Source organism: Molossus molossus, unplaced genomic scaffold (genome assembly GCF_014108415.1).
Source record: "Molossus molossus isolate mMolMol1 unplaced genomic scaffold, mMolMol1.p scaffold_m16_p_38, whole genome shotgun sequence".
NCBI lineage: Eukaryota > Metazoa > Chordata > Mammalia > Chiroptera > Molossidae > Molossus > Molossus molossus.
This window is the reverse complement of record NW_023425375.1, coordinates 889,380-910,254: the sequence shown is the minus strand read 5'-3', so window position 1 is coordinate 910,254 and position 20,875 is coordinate 889,380. Positions and strand designations below refer to the sequence as shown.

Below are 20,875 nucleotides of genomic sequence, written 5' to 3'. Positions count from 1 at the left end.
TTTGGTGGGAAGGCAGAGGGCTGGAGATGCATAGGCTGGGTGGGAATAAGCAGGGACAACAAAGCAGGAGGTTAAGTGACCCCAGAAATAGCCCAGTGAGAGCCAAAAGGGCAGAGCTGATTGGCCTTCCTCGCCTCTGCTGCCTGACAATGTAGCATTTCTGCATCAGCCCTGACCTTTAGACTGGTCAGAAACCTCACTGGGGCCTGGAGGTTCAGCCACATATATTAAAGGAGGGTTACCCCCGTTTCAAATGGCTTTTTTCATTCACCTCCTTCACACATTGACTCAGCAAACATCCACTTGGCAATGGAGAATGCACAAATAAGACCTGGTCCCCACACTCAAGAGATCTCCACAAGCCCTCTCAATGCATTTTAAAGATAGCAGGGTGTCTTCATTTGCTAAACCACACATCCAGCCCTGCAGAAAGCTTACCTTGACTCTCCCTTCCAAACACCAGGCCTTTGATCTTTCTGTTGCCCTCCCCATTTCTCCTCTGCCAGTCAGTTCTGCCTGTGCTTTGAGCTCTGGCTTAAATATCACTTTTCCGTCAGAAGCTGTCATCTCCTCCCCGACTTGCTCATCCTGGATTGCTGAGCATGTGCTCTCAGAAGCTGCACAGGGCAGGGGTTCAGGAAATGAAGGGGAACCAAGGTGGGCAAGGCTGGGGCCAGTTTCCTATAAGCCCCTCTGTGGTTACCTCAAGCAAGTCATGCCCTGAAGGAGGATGGACTTAAATCCATAATTACACCTTTACCCCCAACACCCCCACTTGTCATAGCCTAAAATTCTGTGGTATTTCTATCAGGAGAGGTGTCTTGTTTTTTGTTTGTTTTTGTTTTCTTAATTTCTCTTCTTCTGAGCTCAGAGAATGGTGGCATTACTAAGGACGTTGGAGGGAGACAGGTGGGCCCTTTTACCAGAAGGGGTCCTCTGACACTAGCTTACTTTAGGCTCAGCCTCCAGCACAAGGAGTTGAGAGGAGCCACTCCTGTCAGCTGGGAGGCAGCAGCCTCCTGGCAAGCATTTGGGCAGGAGATAGGGAGGCCAAAGCAGAAACCTGAAGTGGTGCATGCCACATGGGGAAGGTACAAAAGAAAATATTTACACTGGAAATGTAGGCTGTGTTTGAACACACAATTTCAGGCTGAGCATCCTGAAAGCCAAGTCAAAAGGGGCAACACACAAGGACACCAGTGACTGAGAGCAGAGGGTAGAGGTCTGCATGGATCCCCACCCTTGACGTGCAATGGAAACACAAAAGAGGAGAGCTTGAGTAGGTCTTGGTAACAGTTTTTATAAATGTCAAGGGGGAAAAACCCGGGAATGATAGAAAAGCTAAAAGAAACCATCTTTGCTGGTCCCATGGGCCAGAGAAAGACTTCAGACTATCCCCAAATCCTCCATATGATCAGAGTTTAAGGCCATTCCCCTGGAGAGAGTTGTGAGGATTCAATAATTTAAGCCAGCAGCTCTCACAATTGAATGAACATCAGCAGCACCTGCAATTTAACACAGTATGCTGGGCCCCACTGTGGGTTTCTACTTCAGGACTGGGATAGAGCCTGAGAACCTGCGCTTCTAACAAACTCCCAGATTATGCTGCTGCTGGTGGTGAGGGAAATCCACTAGACACCCACAGTTCTCCTCTTAGCCTTTGGGTCCTGCAAGGTTGCTGCTTTTGCTTGGCCTCAGTTTCCCTAACTGTCCAATGGAAGGAAGGAGTCCCCTGAAAGCCTGCCTTGTATATATTATTAGGAGATGCAGGCAAGAGGGCAGGAGCCCAAGGCTGTCCTGGGCAGGAGCCATATGGCCATGTGGCCATCAGAGATGGGTGCACTGCTCCTCAGAAACACTATGAGGGGCGGAAAACTGCAGAGAGCCAGCTGGGCTAAGGATGTATCCAGTGAGAGAACATGTTGATGTTGCCTCTGTGTGACCTCAGCAAGCCTCATCGTGTTCAGTTTCCTATCTGCCTTGACTCACAGTGGCTACTCAGGCATCCTGGTGAGGGGGGAACCATGGCAAATTTTGCCTCCTTGGTTAAGAGGCTACAAACACAGGCAGAGAATTTTACCCCTGAGAGTGGGCAATCTCTTAGGTGGAACACTGGAGTTCTGGTCCAGGGGCCCCGGGAACCCCCAGGATTGGTGGAGTGTGCAGATGTAGGCTTTGGAAAGGGTTGCACAACAACAACCAGATCCCGACAGAGGTGCTCTGTACATATAAATTCATTTAATCCTCACAACCATCCTGTTTGTGCTATTATTATCCCCATTTTACAAAAGGGGAACTGAGATGCAGAGAGAGTGAGTAACTTGCCCAGGGTCACACAGAGAATGAGTGGTAGAGCCTGGACTGAACCCAGGCCATCTGGCTCCAGGGTCTGTACATGGGATTGCAGAGTAGGAGACCCTTCTTGGGTCCTGCTGGTTTCCTATGCTGGAATTCCAAATCACTTCTCTCCTGCACAGAACAGGGAACTCAGCCCTCTGAGAGGCCCATCCCTGAGATCTAATGGGCCAGGGAAAGGCACTCTGCCCCACCAGAGCTGTTTCTGACCCAGAGTTCCATGGTGCCCCATTATCCATCAGCAGACTGGACTGGGTTCCTGGCTGGGCGCCAACACCTTTGCTCAGGCCTCAACTCAGTTCATGGTTCTGAGGAAGAGCCCTCTCTGCAGGGCTGACACATAAAATATAGAACGTCCAGTTAAGTCTGGATTTCAGATAAACAACAAATGCTTTTTAAACATATGTTCAAATAGTAATGGAGAATCCTTATTCTCAAACAGTGTTAGTTATTTCATCTAAACTCAAATTTAACCGAGTTCTGTATTCATCTGCTCCCTCTGGCAGCCCTACCCTCTGGCACCTTCCCCTACCTGCCATGCCCAGTGCCAGCCTCTTTTTCTGCTCTCCCTGCTGCCCACCCTGCTGCCTCTTGACTCCTCCTGCTGGGTTCTTTCAGGCACCCAAGCTCAGCACATCATAAAGTTAACTCATTTTCCTTCCTGGGATCCCCTCACTCAGCCACACCAGCCAGGGGCCAGGATAGCCTCCCACTGTCCTCACCTGTACATGTTGTTCTCCCTGTCCTAAGGCCCCCGCATATCTCCCCTCTCCCACCTCTCCCCTGCTTAACGCCTCCCATCCAGCTTCCTCCAAAATATCCTCCAGGCCGCCTGCCTAAATCCAGGTCTGAACCTTCCTTCTCCTACCCCAGCCAAGGGAAGAGCTCTGAGGATGGAGGGAAGGGGCCCTGAGGACATGCAGAAGCCAGGAGCATCCTGCCATAGTGGGAAGGTTTGATTGCTTTATAATTTCCAAAGAAAAAACTTTACCTTCTAGAAATCCCAGCTCCTTTCAGTCTAAGTCAGTGTATGTAAGTGAGTGACCTAGAGTCTTCCCGCCAAAATAAAGTCTCTGGGGCCAGGGGGGACTTCAGGTTCCACTGCACTGTCCTCCTCCTGACCCTAGTCTTTCTGTTTTGCAGTTCCCTGAGGGCCTCCTTTGACTCCCTGAAGCAGCGTAAGTCCCAACTGTCTTCTATCCCAGGCTATAGGGTGACAAGACCTTCTGGGAACACAGAGGTGGATGAATTTTGGCCAGAAGAGAAGCTCAGGCTGCACACAGGCCTGTGGGACTAACAGAGAATTTGGGATGACAGAGGCCAGCCTAGGTGGGGTGAGTGTGTGGGTTGCTGACACCCATTTGGTCTGATATGGGAGACCAACATCCATACTCTTGCCCTCAGAAATGGAGCACGTAGGCAGCTCCCACATACAGCTGGCCCAGGCCCTGCGTGAGGAGCTCCACAGCCTTGAGGAGTTCCGAGACAGGCAGAAGGAGCAGAGGAAAAAGGTGAGGCGGGTGCTGGGGTGCTCCCCTATTACCAAGACCCCAAGTGAGAGGTGGCCATCTTCACTGTGGAGATAGTAGGAGATAAATAGTTCTGACGGAGCCCATTAAGTATGGGGGCAGCACCCAGGTTTGGGGGTGAGGGTGATTTGAAGAAAAGGGAGGGGCTCAGCTCACAAGCCTGGGAGCCCCCATTGGGGTCCTTCCCTGAGCTGTCTCATGTCAGGAAGAGTGGAAGATATGGGCCTTGTTGACCCTAACGCAGCAGACAGTAGAGGGGCAGTGACAGCTTGGGGTTATCCAAAAAGAGAAAACTACATTGGGGAGTCACCAGAAACTGGTCCTGAACCCAAGAATCCAGGCTATTTTTTCAGGGGAAAGGCAGACCTAGAGCCAGTCACTGGCCACTCTGCAAAGCTGCCCAAGGCTGAGGGAGCAAATAGAGCCTGCAGGGAGTAGGGGGTTTCACACTTACCTCAGTATCCAAAGATTCTTCTCACCCATGTGTAGGGCATGGCTGTCCTTAGATGGAGGAACTGCATGGAAAGGAAGTGAGGCTTCCATCATAAGAGGTGTGCAAACAGAGGTTGAAGGCTATGGTGTCAGAGAAGCTGCAGTGGTGGGCTTGGAGGTGGGCTTGGTGACCTCAGAGCCCCCTTTGTGTCCGAGAGCCCCCTACCGAGCCTGAGACTGATTGGCTGAGCATATGGCCCACTGGGAGGACAGGTGAGGACACACACTCAGCCTCTAGGGTCTTAGTGATGAGGGTGGTGCTCTGGACAGGAAGACGCCAGCACACAGAAACACTTCTTACTTGGAGAGGAAGGGTTCTTGTGAAATATCCAAAGAATTGAAAATGGAAAAGTCCATACAACTGAGCTGTGATGGAGAAGAAGGTGCCAGCCCATTGCTAGGGCCAGGCTGGGCTTGGGTGTCCTAAACAAGCTGCTTTTCCTCTCTGTGCCTCAGTTTCCTTCTTGCAGGATGGAACACTTATGTCCACTTCCTAAGCTTTGGGGACCTAGCCCTGAACCAGGCCTCCATCAGACTTCACAGACAGGGCACAGGCTCCAATTACTGACTATGACCACAAAAATTCAATGTGGCTGCACTCCGTCTGCTCATCCGGCCAGCCATGGTTACAGGCTTTCAGGATTCTAAATTTGGGTTCCTGAGCAGACAGTGGGTCTCCAAAGCTAGCTCTGGAAGCCTGCCCAGCCTTGAAGTGCTGCAGCAGGTGCCCTCCCTGAATAGGGACTTGCCTGTGGAGCATGCAGAGCCCTTGCTGTGACAGTGAGACCCCAGGCTGACTATTTTAAGCTTTCCTGTGGCCAGAGGTGCTGTATGTCTGCAATACCTGTTTTGAACAAACCTACAAAAACCAACCAGATCAGCCAGCACCTCTACAAATTGAAAGCTGTGATATAGTGTGGGGAGAAGCCTGCCTTGACATGTGTGTGCACATGCCTGTGCATGTGTGTACATGTGTGGGTGTGGAAAATGTGGGCACACATGTGCATGCCTACGAGCATATGCATGTGTCTCACTATGACCAGGTGGCTTGTCTGAGGTCTCCCCACTGGCATGGGCCCTATTTTGACCCCAGGTACAAATTAGCTCCAGACCCAAACAAGAGGGTCATTTTATTTCTGATTCTTCTCATAGCTTATACCCAATCTCTGTCTAGGCTGTTTCGTCCTCTCTATGTGAACATGTGCATGGTGTCTATGGGAGCTATATAAGTGGGTGCAGTGGGAACAGTGGGAGAATGGGGCCTATTAATGTGTACTTCTGCATGTGTCTCATGTGTCACTTAGTGTGCATGTATGTATGTACATGATGTATGACAGCTGTGAGTGGGTACAGAGGCTGGTGAGTGAGGACTCTGTGTGTGTGTGTGTGTGTGTATGCACCCACATACATAGGATATTCTCTGGCTAGAGACCAAGTCCTGGATGGAGTCTGCAGCCAATAAGAGTACACAATGGGCATACACATGCCCTGGACTTCTCTAGCTTTCTGTTCTGAGCAGCAGTTGTGAAAGAACAATCCGTGGAAGAGGGAGGGCATCTTGTAACTACCCCCTTCAGAGTTGGGGTAGGGGGATGCTGTACCTCAAACCAGAGAAACCCTATCGTCTTGGCCTAGAGGAGTGTCCCAAGGCCACAGCCCCCCAACTAAAAGGCTCATGTTCCCTGCAGTATGAGGCCATCATGGACCGTGTCCAGAAGAGCAAGCTGTCACTCTACAAGAAGGCCATGGAGGTGGGTGCAAGGCTTTTGGGCCGTGAGGGATGCGGAGCCCAAAGTATGGACCCCAGGAGACCTGGGATGGGCACCTAGGACAGGGCTTGCCTCAGGTCTTCATCCAGCAACATGCATGTGCTTAGGGCTGCACTGAGTGCCAAGGCCCCACACAGATCAGCCCACACCCTGCCCATGGGGGACTCTTAACTGATGGGCAGGTGGTCAGTCCCAAACAGTAGTCCACAGGGTGATCCATGCTGTCAGCTGTAGACTCTAAGGGTGAAGGGAGAAGGGACTCCTTAGTTGTGTTCCCCAGGACACTGTGTGAGAAGAAAAAGGCTCCACAAGAGGGCACAGTATGTGCAGAGGCTAGCATCATGAGGATGCATGCTATTTTCAGGGATTTGCTAGTAGTTTAATGTGACCTCTCATCTGAAAAAGCCAGGGCCTTGGGCAGGGTTACAATGTTCCAAATGAGAAGGGGCCTGGGAACAGCCTCTCTCCCCCGCTCCAATCTGGACCTCCAGATCACTGTCCCTGGTGAGGAAGTCCCCGTTCCACCCACAGCCCCCAACAGGAAGAAGGGAGGCTGGGCTCAGATAGCCTCACTCTGAGCCCCCCCACCCCGATGTCATACCCTTCCACACCCCCAGTCCAAGAAGACATATGAACAAAAGTGCCGGGATGCAGATGATGCCGAGCAGACCTTTGAGCGTATTAGCACCAATGGCCAACAGAAGCAGGTGGAAAAGGTATGTGAGGCCACTGAGGCCCTATGCTATCACCCAGGGCTGGGGCAGGGCAGGTAAGGCAAGGAATGCGTACTGTAGACACAACCAGGCACCTGGGACATGTTAGCTGCCCACCCCTCTCTGAACCTCATATTCCCGTCTGTGAAATGGGTTTCCTAGAATCTCAGGGCATGAAGTGACAGTCAGCTTGATCCCCTTTGTCATCTCCAGGCTACACCCAAGGACCCATTCCTCAGAGCAGGCCCTCTGAATCCCAGGCCCAGAGCTCACAGGGCAATGAGAGCAAATGCTAACCCTTACACAACCCTTGGAGAGGGGCTCAGTGGGCCCATGTCAGAGAAAGGAAACTAAGGCCCAGTGATGCTGAGTAACTTGTCCAAGGTCTCAGACCCAGAAAGCAACAGAGAAAGGATCCAAACCTAGGTCATCCAGAGCCCAAGTCTGTGACTGCTCTGGGCTCTGGGTCAGGTTGGGGGTGTCAGAGCTACCAGGGCCCAAGAACACCTTTTGCCCCTTGCACATACAGGAAAGCTAAGGACCAGAGGGGCAGGGGCCTGAGAGTGAATTGGGGGCAGGAAGTGGGGTACCAGAGTCCAAGTCCCAACCAGTAGGTTCAGCACCAGCCACATGGACCTTCAGGTCCTGGCTCCTGGTCTACATTTCTCCCTTCAGGTCCTGGTGTGTTTCTGCATGGGCTGCAAGTTTCTGTTTTTATTTACTTTTATTGGAACCTTTTTTGTTATGGTCCTTTGTGGGGTAAAGCTAGAGTAAATGATGGAACTTGGTCACAGTTGGCTGCTGGGTGGTCAGGGAGGGGTATGACAGAGGCACTTCAGAGTCACCAGGGAGTCTGGGAGCCCTAAGTTGGGGTCGGTGCTCTCTAGGGCAGGGGCTCAGCACTGCTTTCCTTTTGCCTCCTCAGAGCCAGAATAAAGCCAAGCAGTGCAAGGACTCAGCCATGGAGGCAGGTATGTGGGCCACCTGCCTCCACAGACCTGGGTGGTGGACTGGACAACCTTCCCCACCCTGCACATTTTCCTACCCTGGGGATGTACACAGTCATACCTGAGTACACAGCATCATAAGCTCCTCACTCTCACTTCCACAGTTATGCAAGTAAAATTAAAATATTCATGTTCTATCATTTGCCAAGACTAGTCTTGGTGCTTTGTATGTTTTAACTAATCTGCACAACAATCCTGTGAGGTGACTGCTATTATTATCACCCTCTTTTTTTTTTTAATCCTCATCCGAGGACATTTTTTGCATTCATCTTCAGAGGGAGAGAGAGAGGTGGGAAGAGAGAGAGAGAGAAACATCGATGTGAGAGAAACACATTGACTGGTTGCCAACAACACGACCCCAACCAAGGCTGTGGACAAAATACAACCGAGGTACATGTCCCCAGCGGGAACCAAACCTGGGACTCTGGACCGCAGGCTGACGTTCTAACCGCTGAGCCAAACCAGCCAGGGCATTATCACCCTTTTTAACAGATGAGGAAACTGAGGCACAGAGAGGTTAAGTAGCTTGCTCAAAGTCACAAAGTCAATAAGTGGTGGTGACTGCATTTCAACCCAGGTCATCTGGCTCTAGAGCCCAGGACTTCCACAGACACCATTCCATCATCAGAGCAAACAGACCCACTTCTCTCTCTCTCTCTCTCTCTCTCTCTCTCTCTCTCTCTCTCTCTCCCCACACACACACACACACACACAGCCTTCTCTGGGCCTATCTCCTCTGTCCTTCACCTGATGCCAAAACCCCCAATGCCCTTGTCTTTTCCAGCATACCTCTTAGGACAGAAAGCTCACCCTGCTCCCTTCTCTGGAGAAGGGTCTCCCTTCCGCTCTGCCTCTCCCAGCACCCAGCTGCTCCCATGGCTGGGAACCCCAGAATTCTGGGGACAGTGATCCCAGCCAAGCCTGCTGGGTCCCTGGCCCAACAGCTACAATATTCCCCTCTTCTCTCCTTCAGTGCTGCCCTCAGTTTCCCATCTGGAAAGTGAGAGGGTGAGACCCAGGGGTGGTAAGAGGCCTAGACTCTGACTTTGGGTACATGGGCTCTACTTCAGACTTGGGCAACTCAGAGCACATCAGGGAGCTAAGAGTCATCCCAAAATGAGCAGTACTACAGTGGGTGTCCCAGACAAGTGTCCAGATGAGGTACCAGCAAGCCGCAGCGGGTCTCTCTGGCAAAGAGGGCACTCTGAGCAGGGGCCCTGTAGGAGCAAAGGGTTCAGTGGTAGAGGTGGGTATCTAGGCTGCTGGCTTCCCTGTGCTTCTAGAGAGGGTGTACAGGCAGAACATTGAGCAACTGGAGAAGGCACGAGGCGAGTGGGAACAAGAGCACCGAACCACCTGTGAGGTAAGTGACCCTGGGCCTTAGTTTCCCCAGCTACAAAATAGGAAGGACGTTCTCCCCTGCTCCAGCCACTTCACGAGGGAAAATAAGGCAGTGGGATGAAGGGAAGGCCTCATTCCTTCATTTAGTCACTCATGCACTCACCTCCGAGTTCCCTGCTGGGCCCCTGTCCCCAGGGAGCTCACTGCCTGGCTTTGTGCCCTGGGTCCCTTTGTTTCAGAAAGGCCTTCTTCACCCCTTTTTCTTAAAACCAAAACTGAAGCTCAGACAAAACCCATAGCTTCCCTGGGCCCCACTGGTGAACAGGACTTGGGAGATAGGCCTCAGGAGTGCTCCTCTCATGACGTCCTCCTAGGGCCTTTCCAGTGTGTGGTGGGGCCTGGAAGGAGGGTGGAGGGAGGAATCCCACAAGGAACTCAACCTCCTTCCCAGAAGCCTGAGGTGCTGGCACAGATATGAAGGTGGGGTCTTTCCTTTAGACTTGGCTTTCAGCAGAGGGGGTCTTGGCTTGTTAGCCCCAGCTGAGCTGTGAGTAGGGCCCAGCCTGGCCTGGCTATGCAGCTTCCTTCTCACTTCTCATCTCACCCCTCCTATCCTACCCCCACCCCAGGCCTTCCAGCTGCAAGAGTTTGACAGGCTGACCATCCTCCGAAATGCCCTATGGGTTCATTGCAACCAGCTCTCCATGCAGTGCGTCAAGGATGATGAGGTCGGGGAGCCAAAGGCGGGTAGGGGTATGGAGTGAGTTGGTAGGGGAGGAAGGTAAAGAGGACAGCTTCTGGGCAACAGCATGTGTAGCTCCATCTGAGTCTGTCAACAAACACCTCAGGTCTCAGCCTCTGCCCTCAGTACCTCAAGGACAGGGAGCTCTTGAGTGTCCTGGTTCCCTTACTGAGCTAGCTCTATATGCTGGATGGTTGGGGTGGGTCCTACCCATCAGAGAGGGGGCACTCCCTCTCCACCAGGGTCTCTGTCCTCTGTAAACGTAACCTCAGAGACATGAGCTCTCCTGAGGCAGCCCTGACTCCCTGACACTCACTGCTGTTCTTTGCCTGACCCCTCTGCCCATGGATTGTGGGATTTTGGGTTCCCCCCTACCCAAATAACTTGAACCCACCTGTGGCCTCCTGTGGCAGAGGAAAGAGGGTGGGCTTTTGATCCTGTCATACTGAAACAAAACCGAGCTACACTGAATTCTTTCTCTGTGATACTGGGTAAGTCACTTTAATACTCTGAGTTTCTTCATCTATAAAATGGGGAAAATAGTGTCTACCGCAGAGGACAGGAGTGAGTTAAGTCCCTTGCATAGGATCTTAAGCATAGGAGGTGCTCAGGAACCTGGTTGGCCAGGGCTCTGACCCCTCAGGAAGGCCTGGGGCAGATACACCCCAGGACACCCTGAATACAAACACTGAGTTGTGCACACAAGGCCTGTGAGGAGGCTGGTGTGGCAGAAACCCCTGGCTAGAGTTCAGAGTCATAGAAAAACAGGGTTTGATTAGGATGGGCATTGAACCTAGACCTGGCCCCTCATCCTCTGTTCTTTCCCACCTCCAGCTCTATGAGGAGGTACGGGTGACCCTGGAAGGGTGCAGTGTAGAAGCCGACATCAACAGCTTCATCCAGGCCAAGAGCACAGGCACTGAGCCCCCAGGTAAGGCCTAGCCCCACAGGCAGCACCACCTCTGGGTCTAGGCCTGTCTGTCCCTGTGAAGCCTGGCCCTGGTTCTCTGAGCCTCAACTGCCAGGTCAGGGCTGGAGTGGCTCACAGATCCCTTCTGGATGGAGGAGATGTGCCCAGATCCCAGGGAGGGGTCAAGGACAGTACAGTCCCTTGAGGCAGAAGATGAGCAGATGGTCCCACTAAATTATGAGTCCTGAATATTCAGTCTCGGTGGTGCCCACAATGGGTCTCTCATCGAAATGAGAGAGGTCCACTCCCCAAGTACAAGGGCAGGCCAGAGCCAGGATGGGAAAGTAGGGTCTCAGTCTCGGTCTCTGGATGGGGATAGGTTGGGGTATCAGATAGCAGAGGTCCTTCCTGTCCTGCCCTCGGCCACCCCAGGCCTCACAGGCTTGTTACCTGCAGCTCCAGTGCCCTACCAGAATTACTACGACCGGGAAGTGGCCCTATCATCTGGTAGCCCTGGAATACAACCTTCATGTGGCATGATAAAAAGGTGAGACACCCACTGTAATGCATAGGCAGGGATGGGTGTGGTGAGAGGTATTGGTTAGGAAGCAGGTCGAGCCTCTCTTTCTGCAACTGGCTGTTCTATGTGTATTTATTAATCATCTACTGTGTGCCTGGTGCAGTGTTCAAGTATTGGGCATTCTCTGGGGACAAGATAGGCTCAACCTGGCCTCATGACACCCTCAGCCCAAGGGGATCCAGGCATTAAACAAATGATCACATCCCACTTATTCATTAGTAAGTGCTGAGAGCTGCAGGGAGTCCCTTGGCTGACTTCATTGTCTCTTGAACCCTGCTGCTAGCCTGGGTTGGTGACCTAGACTGTCCTGCTGCAGTGGTGACACTCTCACACTGGTGTAGGATTGGGGCATAGGAGCAGGCCCTACAGCCAGTACTCTTGGAAAATTCTCCAGGCTACTCAGGAACCCTTCCCTGGCCCAGCTGTGGTAGGATCCTAGTGCCACGCCTCAGGGTGTCACCTGCACAAATTACTCATCTTCTCTAGGTACAGGGCCTATGAGTGTTGAAATCAGACTCAGAACCAAAAGACCCTCCTGCTGTAGGCCTTGGGTGATGATGGTGACAGCCAATTGGGAGCACCTTAGCCTGCTTAGGGAGTGCCCACCAGAATCCAGGTCCTGGAGGGGCCCATATACCCTCTCTGTGGGCATCTAGGAGCATCTGTGGGTTTCACCTGGTATCTATGCCCCACTCCCACCCTGAGGCCCCCATGACCTCCTCTCTCCATCCAACCTTGCATAGAGAAGGTCCTGCCTTTGGATGAGGGAAATGTGGTAGAGGTGCAAGGATGTCAATGGAGCTCCCAGCCCTCTGAGGACTGCTCATTTCCAAGACCTCAGGAGGCCCTAGAACCTCACTGCAGGAAGTCTCCAGGAAGCAGAGGCTCATGAGAACTATTATAGCTCAGAAAAAGGAGCATAGCACACTCCTCTGAGAATCTCGACAAGGCAGTGACTCCAGAAAAAGGAGATTCACACTCTCACGATGTTTTCAAAATCTTGGGGGACTCAGGCACCCCCCCGTGAGGACCTGCATCCCATCACAGGTGGTTATTTAAACAACTGGATGAAAGAGCTTACCTTCAAGAAAGGAAACAAGACAAAGATGTCCACTCACAACTATTATTGAATATAGTGTTGGAAGTCCTAGCCACAGCAATCAAACAAGAAATATAAATAAAATGCACCCATATTAGAAAATAAGAAGTAAAACTGTCATTATTTGCAGATGACATGATAGTATATAGAGAGAATCCTAAATATTTCACTAAAAAACTATTAGATCTAATAAATGAATTCAGTAAAGTAGCAGGATACAAAATTAATACTCAGAAATTAGTTGCATTTTTTGTACACCGATAATGAAAGAAAAATTAGGGCCCTGGCCAGTATTGCTCAGTGGTTAGAGCGTCGGCCCACGGACCAGAGAGTCCCAGGTTCAGTTCCCGCTAAGGGCATCTACCTCGGTTGCAGTTTGTCCCTGGCTCCGGTTGGGGTCATGTGGGTGGCAACCAGTCCATGTGTCTCTCTCACGTCGATATTTCTCTCTCTCTCTCCCTTCTCTCTCCCTCCCACTCTATCTGAAGATAAATGCAAAAAAAAAAAATTAAGAGGAAAAATCCACACAAAGTTGCAAATAAAATATATAAGAATAAATCTAACCAAGGAGGTAAAAGATCTATACTCATAAAACTATAAGACACTGAAGAAAGACTGAAGGAGACAGAAATAAATAGAAGCATATACCATGCTCATGGGTAAGAAGAATTAATATTGTTAAAATGTCCATACTATCCAAAGCAATCTACAGATTCAATGCAATTCCTATGAAAATGCCAAGGGCATTTTTCACTGAACTAGAACAAATATTCCAAAAATTCATATGGAATAACAAAAGATACCGAAGAGCCACAGCAATATTGGAAAAGAAGAACAAAGTTGGAGAAATCACATTATGGAATAACACTCTGTACTGTAAGGCTATAGTAACCAAAACAGCATGTTACTGGCATAAAAACAGACAACATAGATCAATGAATAGAGAGCCCAGAAATCAACCAATGCCTTTATGGTCAATTAATCTCTGACAATGGAGACAAGAGTAAAGGTAAAGGGATAAAGACAGTCTATTCAATAAATGGTGTTGGGGAAACTGGACAAATCCATGCAAATAATAATAATAATAATGAAATCAGACCACTTTCTTACACCATATACAAAAATAAACTCAAAATAGATTAAAGACTTAAATGTAAGACCTGAAACAATAAAACTCCCAAAAGAAAACATAGGCAATAAACTCTTTGACATTGGTTTAGCAATATTTTTCAAAAATATGTCTCCTCAGGCAAGGGAAACAAAAGCAAATATAAACAAATGTGAGAACATCAAACATAAAAGCTTTTATACCATAAACCATCAACAAAAAGAAAAGACAACCTATTGAATGGGAGAAGATATTTGTAAATGACACATCTGATAAGGGGTTAACATTCATAATATATAAAGAACTCATACAGCTCAACATCAAAAATACAATCTGATTAAAAAACGGGCAGTGTACATATATAGACATTCCTCCAAAGAGCACATACAGATAGCTAACAGACATATGAAAAGATGCTCAACATCACTAATCATCAGGGAAATGCAAATTTAAACCACATGAGGTATTACCTCACATCTGTCAGAATGGCTGTCATCAAGAAGTCAACAAACAAGTGCTGGTGAGGATGTGAAGAAAAGGGAACCCTTGTGCACTGTTGGTGGGAATGCAGATCAGTGTAGCCACTGTGGAAAACAGTATGTAATGTCCTCAAAAATGGAACTACCATTAGGCCCAGGAATTCCACTTCTGGGTATTTATATGAAGAAATCCAAAACACTAACTTGAAAAGATATATGCACTCCTATGTTCATTGCAACATTGTTTACAATAGTCAAAATATAGAGGCAACCTAAGTGCCTATCAATAGATGACTGGATAAAGAAGACGCAGTACATACGTACAACGGAATATTTCTTGGCCATAAAAAAGAATGAAATCTTGTCATGTGCAACAACATGAATGGACCTAGAGGATATATGCTAAGTGAAATAAGTCAGTCAGAGAAAGACAAATACCATATGGTTTTTGGTATCACTTATATGTGGACTCTGAAGAAAAAAATAAAGGAACAAATAAAACAGAAACAAACTCATAGATACAGAGAACAAATTGATGGTTGCCTGATGGGAAGGGGGTTGAGAGGGTGAATAAAAGTGATGAAGGGATTAAGAAGCACAAATTGTCGATTATAAAAATAGTCACCAGAGATGTAAAGCATAGCATAAGGAATACAGGCAATAATGTTGTAATAACTATGTATGGTGTCAGATGGGTACTAGACTTATCAGGGTGATCACTTCATAAGGTATATAAATGTCTAATCACTATGTTGTACACCTGAAACTAATATTGTATGTCAACTGTAATTTACAATAAAAAATAAAAAAAGAAAGGACATAAAGAAGTTCCCCATGAAGATAAAAGAGAAGTCCCAGTGGGTGGATGAGAGGGAGGGCATGGGAGGGGCTGCTGTCTGGGACAGCCAGAAACCAGGCAGGGTGGAGAGGAGCAGGGGGCAGTGGCTGGGAAGTGAGTGAAGGGAGGAATTGGAGTTGCAGATGTAGACAATTCTGGGGAAACAGGACAGTGAGGCAGGGCACACACCCACCTCAATAAGCTCTGCTCTTCGTAGCCACCACCGTGCTGGCTTTAACCCTCACCCCCCGCCCAAGGGGCAGGAGTGTGCCATAGGTGCTGTACCTGCACAGCCTGTGTTAGCAAAAGGCCTTATCATGTGTGCCAGGGTTGCGTGTCCACTCCCAGTCCATTGCTCCACAAACCCTTTGTGTGGGGTGGGGGTGGAGGGCTGTACTGGACTCTTCCACCTCCAGTCCCCAAACTCTTCTGCCTGTCCACTCTCTGCTCTGCAATTTTGCATCCCCTCTCCCATTCACTAGCAATGCCTTTCACCCCAGTATCTGCCTGTTAGCTAAGTCTTTCAAGACCTGACTCAACCAGGCAGCCTTTCCTGAGGCAGGTAAGCAGCATCAGCCTTTACTTATTTAGCATTTAGCATTGTTGGCTTCATGAGGTGACCCCAGTGTCTGTCTCTTGCTTTTTTTTTTTTAATTCAATGAACCTTCATGGCTCCAGCTCAGTCCAGGCCTGAGCCAGGTACAGGGAGAGGGGTGAATTAGCCCAGCACTGCCTACTGGAACTCACATGTACAATGGGTACCACTTCTTGTGGTTGGAGAGTGGCTGGATGGACTGGATCAGGGTGGGGCCTCAGGGAGGCAGGCTGGCTGGTCCAAGCAGGTGATCGTCCCAGTGGGTGAGTGGGCCAGCCTTTGAGGAATGGCTGATTGCCCATTGGAGGAGGCTGGAACAAGGACCCGCTGAGGCCAGGTGCTGAGAAGAGGTTACAGTGTGAGGTACTGAGAGGGCGCTACTGGGGAAAGGACACTGGGACCACACTTTGAGGAACCCTTATGTCTGAGGAGCACCTCGTAAATCACATCTGTGCCTGGAGGCTGGAGGTGGCCCCAACACTAGAGCTCTGAGGGCTCCCTGCTTCATCCCCCCTCCCCCTGCAGGACCTATCTGATTTTTTCCCTGTCCTCAGGTTCTCTGGGCTGCTGCATGGAAGTCCCAAGACCACACTGTTGGCAACCTCTGCAGGTAACTGGGTGTGATGTGGGGGCCTCCAAACAATTGCGACACTGGGATAAAGGAGAGGACTTTTACGTGCACAAATGGGCCCTCCAACTGCTGTGGGGAGAAAGGCTAAGCCATATCTGGGGATGCTCCATGCAGGGGGTGTTCCAGGGACCAATGTCCTATGAAAGGGGTGAGCTCCAGGCCTCACTCTGCTCTCAGCCTCCACAGACACCCTGACTCCCACCTCCAATCAGAATGAGGGTGTCTACGCCGCTGTTGCAGTACAGGAGGCACCGGAACCCCCTACCCTGCCAGCTCGTGACTACAGGGCAGTCTATGACTACAGAGCCCAGGTGAGGCCCTTGCCCTCCTCTTCTCAGGAGGGCACAGGGATGCCCAAGGGTGTGTTTATATGTAGCCACATGCACTGTGAGTGTGCTTGGGGTGTGTGCCCTTAGAATAGCACCCAGCACTTAGGAGGGGCTCTGTATCTTCTGAGTGAATGTTGATGAATAGGGTAGTAGGGCCTATGTCTCCCTGAATCTGTTCACATGCACACACTTGGTACCCAGGCAGATACAGACATTGTGTGTGCCTGTGTGTGTGTCCATGTGCACACATGCAGGCAGGGTGACAGAGCTTGGGCTACCTGCAGAAAATGGTCCAAGGGTCAAGGGCTCTGTTATCTATGGCCGTGGGTGCCAAAAACAATATATGGCCAGAATAAGTTCCTCAGCTGTGCTGGGTTTGGTTTTCTGTGGTCCATGGGGAAAGGTTGGGTCAAGGAGTCACCGGGCAGCTGTTCTGAGATCCCCTTAAAGCCCCAACTGCTCCCTGCTTTGGGGTGAGGGGTACAGAGCCAGAACCCATATCCACCTGGACTAAGGCTAAGCACCCACTCAGGGCTGGGTGGGATGCATGGCAGATTGCAGTGATTCCCAAAGCCCAGTCCTTGGCAGGGGAGAAGGGTCAGAAGAAGTATTGTGTGTTTGTGACAGGGGCTAGCACAGCTGAGGAAGCTCAAGGGAGCTCACCAGCAGAGCTGAGGTTGTGTGAGGTGAGCCTGGAGTGAAAGTACCCTTTGGGCATGGCCATGGTGAGCACACTTGGCCCCTGACTTGTTAAGGTCACTGTGTGCCTAGAGCAGAAAAAATGGGACAGCAGGGAGTGAAGCATGGAAGAAGCCTCGTTTTGTGGGAGGTCTACAATGACAAACCAGGGGGATGGGGCAGACAGGAGGCCAAATCCCATATCTCACACCCCATCTGTCCAAGGGCTGCCCCAGCCCAGAGAGAGGCCTTGTCCTGCAGCCCCAGGAGGATGGACATAGCTGACTCAGCTCACTTGAGAGACAAGCTCAAATTTATGGCTTGGAGTGGGGGGGTTGCCCAACCAGGCCCTCCTTGTAGGCCCCTCCAGCTTGATGCATTTTCATTCTGTTGCCAAGAATTCTGATGAGCTGGACATCTCTGCGGGGGACATCCTGGAGGTTATCTTGGAAGGGGAGGATGGCTGGTGGACAGTGGAACGAAATGGGCAGCGTGGCTTTGTCCCTGGTTCCTATCTGGAGAAGCTCTGAGAAAGGAGCAACAGCCCTCACCTGAACCTACCCTATCTGTGGGGCCGGTAGTGTCTCCATCACTGCAAGTCCAGAGCCCCAGCACCAAGCCAGACCCCCAACCCATGACTGCTGGTTGTACCCACAACAGTTTCTTCTAGAGGGAATAAAGGAGTATGTACATTCTTCCTCCTTGGTCTGTGGGTGTCCCTTTCTCTCTTACTCCCGCCCTGTGTCCAAATGTTCAATTCAGAGGAAGCAAAGAACTGAGGGAAGATGTCTGGGAGAACAGAGTTGCCCACTTCCAGTCCCTGGAAACTCCCAGACTGCCAGAGACACATTCACAGCAGGCAAACGGGAGAAGGCCATGGGCGTCAGGAGGAAGGAGGAGCAAGAAGGGGCTCAGGAGAGCTGGGATGGGGGAACCAGGCTTCCTCAGGGCAGAGGGATTGGAGCAGGGCCTCTGATGGACAATAACAGATAAGACACAAGGAAGAGAAGACCATCAGGGCCAGGAGGTGTGTGAGCACAAGGAGGAGGCAGGAATGCCTGAAACATTCTAGGGATAAGCCAAGCTCATTTTGAGGCAGGAAACAGTAGACGGGCCCACTGGAGGTAGAGGAGCCATGGTGGGGAATCAAGGAAGGCAGGCTTAGAGGTTTATAGGTAAAGTAATCCTCACAGTCTGCCTGACCCAGCTGGAGGACAGGGAAGCCACTGCTGCCTGTGTTGCTCCTTCTCAAACATGGCAAATCCTGCCCAGGCAGGGGTTCAGAGCCTGTGTAGGCTGAACCAGGGCACAGAGGTGGCCATGGTTCTTTATGCTCTCAGGCTTTTCTTTGGACCCAGGCCCCCAAACATAACTTCTACTGTTGGCGAAGACCTTCCAAAACTCTGCTCCAGTCATGGTGGGCTCCATCCATGCCAGAAGCTTTGGGAATGGGTGTGGGGAGAGTTCCCATGAGAATTGGTAGATCCTTAGTTCTGGGCCTCCCCCACATTCACCTGTGAGAGCTCCAATACCTTGCCAGCACAACAAGCCAGCAGCCCACCCCAACTCAGGGCCAGAGAGACTGTAGGGAGTAGGGTGGCACATGGTTCTCCTCCACTGGACACACCTTGAAAGGCACTCTTGAGAATGTTATTGTCCCCTGTAGACCATCTTTCTCCAGGACTGTGGATTATTTTGCTTGTTCATTCATAATCCTTTGTGGCCTGACCCCTATAAGAGCAAGATGAATAAAGTCGCCGTCTCTTGCTTTATTCAAGGAGCTCTTGACCTGGTGGACAGGATCAAACAACCCAGAAAGTTAATGATAATACAGGATGTATAGAGCAGTCATGAGGCTTCTGAAATAGGTGACCTGAGATAAGCCAAGGAAACAGGGAAGCTGTTCCAAGAGAGGAAAGGGGTTCCTTTTGACTCCTGCCTGTTTCTGGTAACCCCACATAGGGTAGGGAGAGGGTTCATGTATGTAACAGAGAAAGGAGAGAGTGTCATCACTAGAACTCCCTAGGATTTAGAATTAGAAGAGACTCTGAAAGAACTAGTCTGACCTACTGCACGATGCCCACACTGTCACTCCTGAAGACTGGGCACTGGGCACCCCAGTTGACTTCAACACCTCTGGTGACAGGATCTCATGACACCCATGGAAGCCTGAAGTGGACCTGTGGCTTCCCACTGGTCCTGGCTTTGCCTGGATGGCCATCTACCTGATGCCTTACATAGGATCATTTCACATGTCCAGGCAAGTTTCAGATGCCACAGGGGCAAAAATGAGGCCTTTGACCAAGCTCTTACCTAGGAAGAAGGCAAGGAGGGGGCTGGTAAAGGAGGTTACTCTTGAGTTTACAGCAGCTGTCCATCTTTGTGCCCTCATCTTCATCACTTGAGCAAAGAAGTGGGTGTGATTAAGTAAACATGACACCTGGTACAGGAGGGGGCGGGCTTTCTTCTTTCAGGAGGGAAAGTGCCTTTGGTAGTGGCATCTCACCCCAGTCTCAGGTATGTAGGCACCTCACAAGTCTACAAAGCATCCAGGCTGAGGCCAGGCAGAGGTGAAAAGGCACAAGGCAGCACCATGGTAGGATCCTGGAAGCAAGACTCTGGAGCTGTGGACCAGATTAGTCCTCTGCCAGTGTCACCTACCACAGCTTCTACCAGAGGGTGTGTGGCAGACAGCATAGGAAAAGGCTTTGGGCCTCTGAAACAAAATATCATACTGAGGCTTAAATCCTTCCTGAAATATCATTTTTCCTCATAAAGCACATCCTATGAGAGAACTGTCCAAATGTCCACACCTGTCCCTGACCCGTCTAAGGTTTATACATAGGGATATTTGGACAAAAATATTATCTAATGCTTGGTCTTTTATCTCCCTGGAGAGAAATACAGTGATACCTCGGTTCTCAAACGCCTCGGTTCTCGACCAAATCGGTATTCGACCAGGAGATTCGAGAAACTTTTGTCTTGGAATCCGAACAAATATTTGGAACTCGAACTTCCGAGATGAGCCGAGTTGAGCCGAATGGCGTTCATTCGGCCCAGCGCGCCTTGCTTGCATCATCAGTGTGAGTGCAGAGAGAGAGTCACGCTTTGTGGAGAGAGTCACGCTTTACACTGAATTTAACCCTTAGACATACTGTACACTTTTATTTCTTGTTGAGACTTATGTTTTTCTACATATTATATACAAATTAGGCCAGTAAATAGGCATTTTCTGGGGCTTGGAACAAATTAATTTCCATTATTTCCTATTGGGTTTCATTGCTTCGGTTCTCGAACAATTTGGTTCTCGACCGTCCTCCTGGAACGAATTATGTTCGAGAACCGAGGTATCACTGTAAATCAGTGAATAAAGGCCTGGCTATGGAAATTCTGTGCCTGGATCAGAAATGTTGCCCCAGAAGTAATTAAATCAAGGTTTCTTGATGACATCTGTGTGACTGACACTGTCTTTGATCGTGTGGAGTGCTAAGATAAAGGGGTGCCTTCAAGGAACTCAGAAAAGGCTGGCAGCCAAGTAGACTGGCCATCAGAGTCAGTTCATGTATGTGCAGCCAAGAGGAAAGAAAAGAAGAGAAAGTTAGGTATTGGTGCTTTATTTATTTCTTGAAAATACCTTGTCATCTTGACTGAGTATTCCATTCGACTGCAAAAATGTTTTT

The 20,875-nt window shown here is 50.0% G+C and overlaps 1 protein-coding gene across 5 annotated transcripts in view; it reads left to right on the top strand.

Annotated features, from left to right (window-relative positions):
- PSTPIP1 (proline-serine-threonine phosphatase interacting protein 1) overlaps positions 1-20,184 on the top strand; it is a 41,871-nt gene extending 21,687 nt beyond the window's left edge. For 2 of the 5 annotated variants that reach the window (XM_036281546.1, XM_036281549.1), the window contains exons 4-15: positions 3,499-3,533; positions 3,760-3,866; positions 6,065-6,127; positions 6,763-6,861; positions 7,784-7,829; positions 9,149-9,228; positions 9,836-9,949; positions 10,783-10,879; positions 11,315-11,405; positions 16,112-16,167; positions 16,366-16,499; positions 17,594-20,184. In XM_036281546.1, the coding sequence (XP_036137439.1) occupies positions 3,499-3,533; positions 3,760-3,866; positions 6,065-6,127; positions 6,763-6,861; positions 7,784-7,829; positions 9,149-9,228; positions 9,836-9,949; positions 10,783-10,879; positions 11,315-11,405; positions 16,112-16,167; positions 16,366-16,499; positions 17,594-17,725 (1,054 nt within the window). In that variant the 3' untranslated portion in view covers positions 17,726-20,184. Of the gene's footprint in view, positions 1-3,498; positions 3,534-3,759; positions 3,867-6,064; positions 6,128-6,762; positions 6,862-7,783; positions 7,830-9,148; positions 9,229-9,835; positions 9,950-10,782; positions 10,880-11,314; positions 11,406-16,111; positions 16,168-16,302; positions 16,500-17,593 lie in introns of those variants that run through there. The other 3 variants (XM_036281547.1, XM_036281548.1, XM_036281551.1) reach the window with 3 other exon arrangements.
- Positions 20,185-20,875: the final 691 nt, after the last annotated feature.